At 44.9% G+C, this 8153-nt stretch overlaps 1 protein-coding gene across 1 annotated transcript in view; it reads left to right on the top strand.

Moving 5' to 3' along the window:
* Nucleotides 1–4576: 4576 nt before the first annotated feature.
* Nucleotides 4577–8153, top strand: part of HTR2A (5-hydroxytryptamine receptor 2A) — a 66240-nt gene continuing 62663 nt past the window's right edge. Inside the window, exons 1-2 of the mRNA XM_040266910.1 lie at nt 4577–4962; nt 5418–6161. Of these exons, the coding sequence (XP_040122844.1) occupies nt 5750–6161 (412 nt within the window). The 5' untranslated portion in view covers nt 4577–4962; nt 5418–5749. The remainder of the gene's footprint in view (nt 4963–5417; nt 6162–8153) is intronic.

Below are 8153 nucleotides of genomic sequence, written 5' to 3'. Positions count from 1 at the left end.
TCAAAATGCATTAAACCATTTAAGATCTTAACAATTTAATGAATGCAAAATATAATGTGATTTAAACACATAGAAGTTTCCTGCAATGAGTACTCTGGGGGCTGGAAGGGGAGTGGGAAAAAATAGAAAACAAATGCCTTCACAACAGGATCTCTCAGAGCCCTTAACACACTTCTGTGCACTGCTCAGTGATAAAGAATCTGCCTGCAACGTGGGAGACCCAGGTTCGATCCCTGGGTCAGGAAGATTCCCCAGAGGAGAAAATGGCAACCCACTCCAGTATTCCTGCCTGGAGAATCCCATGGACAGAGGAGCCTTGTAGGCTACAGTCCATGGACTTGCAAAGAGTCAGACCCAACTGAAGTGACTTAGCACGTGCACTGTAAATTCCTAAGAAGAGGCTACAGGATACTGTATGTTCCAGACTCAATTGCTCAAAGAACTTCATTTTGTCTTATATATATTAACATTTATAAGGCATTAATATTTCAGAACCCAGTAACTTTAGCCTGGAAAAATTCAAACAAGGGCTATGTATACAATGTCAGTCACTGAAAACATAAAAATCAACAATTTTTAGTGAATCCCCCAGAATAAACTAGTTGCAAAATGCACACTTAGAGAAAGTCCAATTAAGTACTGGAGTACCTCTACCCAAAATAATAAATTTTATTTTTATATTAGTGACCTCCAATTCCTTCTGGCAATAATTAGAGAGTAAACCCTATCTTTACTACCTAAAGATAGTATCTATTGAAGAACTCCAAGTGAGTAGCAAGAAAGCACTCATTGATATAGACAATAATTATCTTTCTGTCTCTGTAAACCATGCAAGTCTTCCTTAAGTGGCATAAAGGTGCTGAAACGCAAGTTTAAAATTGGAAGTCTTAGGCTGGGCCCCTCAGGAACCCTTGTGTGTAGATTCACTAGGGAAAGCTCCAGACCAACAGCTGTAGGGAAGCAGGGCCAGACAGGGGGAGGACTTTAACTGTGATGCAGCCACCACAAAGGTGGAGCACTCTGGAACAGGGGAGGGATCAGCTGAGAGCTGACAGCTGCCAACACTTCCAGCAGCAGATAGAGGGAGAGCCTTAGCCCTGAAGGGGGAAATGAGTCACACACCACAGTGTCCACTACAGCAGCCGGAGCACACCCTTTTCACCAGGCCCAAAGGAGTGTCTGATCTGCAAGCAACCATCCTGACCAAGTCTAATTCTCACACTGTTAATAAACAAGCTCTGTTTAAGTACCAGGAGCCAAGGGTTGAGATTTTGCCCATATTGTTTTGTTCTTAAAAGAATTCATGAAACTGCAATAGAAACTACACATTATCTCAGATGGTTACTAATAGAATTCCCTCATAATATAAACTATACATCAAGAAACTCACTCAATTACCTTTACCATGACTGGAAGCCTTTTTCAGGTAGAATAGTGGTCTGAGAACATGAGCTTTCTTTAAGACTGATAACACATCATTCAGTAACAAGATTTAGCATCAAAAAGCTTTAGAGTCACTTTCCAACACTAAAGTGTTTCTTTTTTTAATATATCATATTCTCCTTTGCCTTTCTTTTCATTTGTGATTTTCAAAGTGATTCAATTTTATACTTTAATTTTTTTAATTGATATATAATTGATTTACAATGTTGTGTTAGTTTCTGGTATACAGCAAAGTGATTCAGTTATATATATATACACATATGCAGACATATACATATGCTGCTGCTAAGTCTCTTCAGTTCTATCCGACTCTGTGCGACCCCATAGATGGCAGCCCACCAGGCTCCCCCGTCCCTGGGATTCTCCAGGCAATAACACTGGAGTGGGTTGCCATTTCCTTCTCCAATACATGAAAGTGAAAAATAAAATTGAAGTCGCTCAGTCGTGTCCAACCCTCAGCAACCCCATGGACTGCAGCCTTCCAGGCTCCTCCATCCATGGGATCTTTGAGACAAGAGTAACATATACATATATACATATAATATATACGTATATATGTATGTAAATATACATTCTTTTTCATATTATTTTCCATCGTGGTTTATTAGGATATTAAATATAGTTCCTTATGCTACACAGTAGGACCTTGTTGCTTCCTTTGCCTTTTATAAATAAAATTAATTTAGTATCCCGTTGGATAAAACAATGAAAAAGGAGTTAGAATTTTCTCCCTGAATCAGTTCATTTATTCCTTAATAATAATGCATCTACCAAGGACATCCCATTAGGGGACGTTATGTTTGGTACTGAAGGTACAGAGATGAATAAGAAGTTCACTGTCTAATAAAGACAGACATACATGTAAACAAGTGACTATAAATCATTCATTCGTTCCACAAACACATCTAAGCACCAACTATATATACCATGAATAATAAAAACATAGTCTTTGCCCTTCTAGCACTTGCATGCAATGTGAGACGCGTTCAAATAGAAGGTGCTATAGTCTGCCTCCATGCAGAAAGAATGCCATAGAAAGCTTTGTAACAGGAAGCCAAACAACAGTAGTAACAACAGCAACTAACCTTTACTGAGGGTGTAAAATGTTCCAGGCAAATACATGAATCTTAACTCTCAAATCAATCCTCGGAGGTAGATATTATTATTACATCCTATTTACAGATTGAGGAAGTCACAGCACAGAGAGGTTAGTAGTTTCACCCACATCACACAGGTGGTAACAGTTGGCCTGGGATTCAGAGGACATAACATTGGAACTGAGCCTTGAAAGCTGAGTAGCAGTCTGCGAAATGGACACAAAAGTGGTGGGGGAAGTATTCCAGACACAGTGAACTAGAGTAAAAATGCTTTAAAATCATCAGAAATTGACAAATTCATCTGCATGTAGGCCGCTGGTGGGAGGTGAACAAAAGTCCCAGCCTGAAAAGTGGGAGCAGTGGGGGATGGGCACAGACAGGAGCCACGTGCCCCAGGAAGACTGAAGGAATGTTGGCACAAAGTGCCACATTTAGTAATATCAGTAAGAATATTAATAAGAATTAAAGTGGCTAACATTCTTCCAGAGCAGCCAGACGTAGGCTAAATATTTCTACTCCTTACCACATTTTAGTTTTACTACAATCAAATGAAGCAACTTGACTGTCTGGGGTTCCACTCCTTGTGAGTAACAGAGCTGTGGCTCAAACCTGGGGAACTCTGATTCAAAAGCCCGTGCTCTCTCCGCAGCTGGCTCTATAATACGTGGCAATCACCCCCCACCCCACCCCATCCCTACAAGGAAAGCAGAGGAGTCAGGGGAAGACGGGGAGGGCAGAGAGGGGTGGATTCCTGCTCCAGCCCAGGAGACAAAGAAAGTGAAAGTGTTCATCGCTCAGTCCTGTCTGACTGGGTCTGAGACCCCATGGACTGTGGCCTGCCAGGCTCCGCTGTCCATGGGATTCTCCAGGCAAGAATACTGGAGTGGGTTGCCATTTCCTTCTCCAGGGACTCTTCCCCACCCAAGTATCGAACCCCAGTCTCCCGCATTGCAGGCCGACTCTTTACTGTCTGAGCCACCAGGGAAGCCCAGGAGAAGATAATACATCCTTTAATCAAACAAGTGAGGGTTGTAGGCTGGAGATGAGATCTGAGAAATGTGTACACAGAGGTGGCCCTGGAGACTTCTTAATATCAGGCAGTGAAAAGGAGGGAAGAGATGTGGAAAATAGCCAGCTGTCTGAGAGAGGGTGATTCTTTAACCCAGTGGAAGGATGGGAATAAGCAGGAAGAGGTGGGGGCAGAAAGGGATGGGGGAAATAAAGATGCTCAGGCCACCATCTCCCAGGCTAGAGATGAAAGGGCCTGCTGGGCAAGGAAATATCTGAGGCAAACCCACCGTGAAGGCGCAGATTGGCCAAAAACATGTTGAAGGAATGAGAGAGGCAGTGTATTTGGCTAGGGAAAACGTAAAGAATAAAAAGATGAACAGAAACCTAGAAAACCTCAACGATTCAGGAAAGAATCCATTTTCCCATATACCTACACAGAGATTCCTGACATATCTGCCTTATTTAAAAATCTGAGAAGGGGCTTTCTTACAAGTAAAGGTGACTGTTCTTAGTGTTATCTCTGGAAAAACTTATTCTCTTCCCCGTGTGAGGTATTGGATTACTTCTAGGGGGTATATTTCTGCTGAAGACAATAAGCTAGTTGAATGGTGTGTTTAAAAATTTGAAGGAAAAAAAAAATAGTACTAATAGCTTCTCAGCGTCGTTACCAAAAATCTGCTAGCCATTCTGAGCCCAAATCGCGGACGAATCCCACTTCAGGAATAAGCTCTCTGCCTGGAAGCACCAGCGCTCCGAGGAAATACCATTCTTTGCCTTTATTTACATTCCCTCTTCACCCTTCACCCTAAACAATATCACAGTGGGGCTTACCTGCCTTAGGAATCTGTACCAAAGGCGATTTCTCCCGTTACTCTCTTTAAAAATTAAAAAAAAAAAAAGGAAAACTTCCCACTGTTAATATGTAGCAAATGAAAAAAAAAAAAACAAAACAGCCCTCTGGTCCGCCCTCCCTGACTGTTGCTACCTTGCAGTTTATGACATAAACAGAGGGAGGGCTGCCGGAGTGAACCAGGCGGCGGTGGGGAGCAAGTCCCTCGCCGGGGACGCGGGAGTCCCTGGCGTGGGCGGCTCTGCCCACTGGAAGCCCGCGACGTGGTCCGCGCGGCTGGGGACCATGTCTCCTCGCGCCCGGGCCCGGCGAGCCCCGCGGGAGGGAGGGAGCACCCAGCCGGGCGGGGGCAGAGGGAACCGCCGCGGATCTGGCAACGCTGGCCCTGGCTCGACTCTCCCAGACAGTTTTGAAGTCAGCAAAACAGAAATCGAATTACTACGATGCTGGCAGTGGCCGCTCGGGGAGAAGGGGCTCTCTCTGCCGGCTTGATCGCCAGGAGAGATGCAGCGAGTCACTGATGAGCCGAGCGCGTCTCCCGGGCGGACCCTGAGGACCCGTGTAAGTTGCCGCGCTCTCCGGCTTGCTGTGTTTTACGCTTGTGTCATTTTCTTTCTGGCTTGAAAGGCTGCTTGGCCGCCATGGAATTGTTTCGATGAGAATTCCCAGTGTGGAAAGTTGTCTGCTGATCCTTAAGACTTTTTTTTTTTTTTTCCTTTGATTAACTAAACCACAGAATACAAACTGAAATTCCTGAAGGCAGCCGGGGCAATGCAGCCCAAGACTGACAACTATAACCCAAAGTACCACTATACTTACTATGGGATTAACCCTGGATGTGTTTTTAATAGCCTGCCATACTGTAGGCTGCCTGCAGCCCCACTGTTTGGGATCGAATGCTATTTTAATGCTGCTGTGGCTAAACTAGTATGATCAGTGTAACTAATGGAATGAGATAGAGCTAAATGACAGTCCTGGTAGTTAACAAAACTTTTCTTTTTTTTTTTTTTGGCCAGGATCATATTTTTCTCCCTGACTCCTCAAAACTCAGCAACCTCTCTCTTAAAAGTTTATGCTGCTTTTTTGATCTTGCTTTGGAGAGAAAAAAAAGAAAAGAAACTAGACAGAGGATTCTACTGAAATTGTGAAGGAAAGCACTACAAAGAAGCCACCACAGTTCTTTATCTTCTATTGTAATAATGGAAGTAGAAAAGCCAACCGATGGAGCCCAGCACATACGCCAGCCTCATTGTGACAGAGCTTGGGGACATAAAGCTGAATGGTGACCAGAGCCTGTAACCGGTAAGGTTTTTCTTACACTTCATCTGCTACAAGTTCCAGCTTAGAAATGGATATTCTCTGTGAAGAAAACACTTCTTTGAGCTCAACTACGAACTCCTTCATGCAATTACATGCTGACACAAGGCTCTACAATACTGACTTTAACTCCGGAGAAGGTAACACTTCGGATGCATTTAACTGGACCGTGGACTCAGAAAATCGAACCAACCTTTCCTGTGAGGGCTGTCTCTCACCACCCTGCTTCTCCTTACTTCATCTCCAGGAAAAGAACTGGTCTGCTCTGTTGACAGCGGTAGTGATTATACTAACCATTGCCGGAAACATACTCGTCATCATGGCAGTGTCCCTAGAGAAAAAGCTGCAGAATGCCACCAACTATTTCCTGATGTCACTCGCCATAGCTGATATGCTGCTGGGTTTCCTGGTCATGCCCGTGTCCATGTTAACCATCCTCTATGGTGAGTGGCATTAGCTTCCTAGCTGTACCCACATGGGTAACAAAACGCGTGCATGTCATTAGCAGATGAGTCTGGGCTCAGGGGACCAACTAAGCGTAAGGCTTTGTTTATGGAGGAGGGGCTACCACGTTATACTACTTAAATTTTAAAATGAGATCCCATTTTAAAAGATCAGACAAACTGTATGCTGTGATCATTGGCGAGTTTTGTGCTTTGAAACATATACAGTTTACACAGGGAGAGAAAGCATTGTGCTTAAAAGCACGTACATTTTATGTAGAATTATAAAGGTCCCAAGACAGTCCTAAAGCAATAGCATCTGTCATATCTGAATCCACTTGGTTTTCAAGCCTTTATATTCCCAACCAAATATCCCAGCCTTCAAGACAGGCCAGTTTGATCTGGGTCACACTGCTTTCAGCACTTCTAATGGAGTGGTAAAACCTTCCCAGTTCCCTTGGAATATTTACAGAGAGAACATTAGTGGTGCAGTGGGTTTAATGTTAAAATATGCAGCGTCTCCATTGGAATAAATGACTTACACCAGTTTTAATTGTTCCCTGCCTGAAGCAGCATTAATTTGGAGGTGTGCCTTTGAATTCTACCCCTCAGCTCTTTAAAAATGCATATGCATAAACTCCTCCCGAATTGTTTGGAGGAGGGTGGGAAACACATGGGGAGAGATTTATCTTGCTTCTTCTCAGTGGAGTTTGAAAGAGTCAAACCTCTCAGCAAATCAGCAAACACTGGGACGACTTCAGCGGGAAGCACAATGTGATATTCTTTCCAAATTAGGAGTAATATAGCCAGCTTTCTCCGTTTAAAAGTGGAAGAGGAGAGGAGAATATTGAGACTGCTGACACAGGCACACCAGCCGGTCACCCAGAGCTAGAAACAGGTTATGGGCATTTTTAGAAGGGATTTTTCTGGCTATGTCTTAAGAGCTAAAATATGTGTATCAATCCATCCCCAAGGAGTATGGAGGAGGAAGGAGGTGAGCAAGGGAGCGTGGGCGTCAGGTTTGCACAGGGTCCACAGCGCTCCTTGCAAGGCCAGCCCCCGCTTGACAACTCAAAATGTCACACCAGGATGATCTGATTAAATTCGCTTGTCATTTCCCAGACATCCGGGAGAGGTCCCCGCTTCCTAAAACCCTGCCACGTGGAAGGCAAACTCCAGGAGTGGGAGATGACTCCCAGAGGGCCCATCCGGGAACCCAAGTCCCGGTGGGAGGCGGGGAGCGGTAGGTACCCCAGGGCGGCGAGTGGGGCTGGCAGATGTCAGCCAGTAGCAAGTCGAGTCCAGCTGGGCACCGCCAGCTCGGGGTGCAATGGCGCCCCCTGGTGGCCGAGGCTCTGTGCGCAGTTGATTCCCGTAGAGAGATGCGCCTCTCCCTTGGTCGGTCCCCAGGACTCCACAGAAATGCCCCCTTCTTATCCCCACCACGGAAACCCAGACTACGGTCCGCTGCCTCCTTGCAGAGAAAACTCCTCCCACGGTCAGCATCAGTTCCGACCAGGCAGCGAGTGGCTTCCTCCCAGGCACTGGGCTCTCCTTGGAGCTCAAGCTCTCTGCATGTAGCATGAAAGGCGCCAAGTCAGACTTGTCTCCTGCACTTTAACTTTTCTAAACATCAGTGGTGGCGTCTTGGTACAGATGGTTTGTGAATAGAGACTTTGTTCAGCTTTGTGGGTCCAGAGCGTGGGGAAAGATGGTTTTCATAATTTTCCTTCTTAACATGTGTGCAGATCTAACACCACGGCTTAGATTGTCATCAAAACTAATGAAGGTTCCTATAACTGTTTGATCTCCCTCTAAAACAGAGACTGTGTGTCCCTCAGACATACCCTATCTTTTTAATATAGCAGGTGACTTCCTGCCCTGCATCTCACAGTGGATCCTTGTGGTAGCTTTAAGTTAATTTAATGCTGAGGTCCAACTTCCACCCACCCTCCTGGATATCAGGACACCCAGAAAAGCTGTTCAACTGAT

Source organism: Oryx dammah, unplaced genomic scaffold, assembly GCF_014754425.2.
Source record: "Oryx dammah isolate SB20612 unplaced genomic scaffold, SCBI_Odam_1.1 HiC_scaffold_24, whole genome shotgun sequence".
NCBI lineage: Eukaryota > Metazoa > Chordata > Mammalia > Artiodactyla > Bovidae > Oryx > Oryx dammah.
Note: the sequence above shows the minus strand (reverse complement) of the source record. Positions and strands in the feature narration are given on the sequence as shown.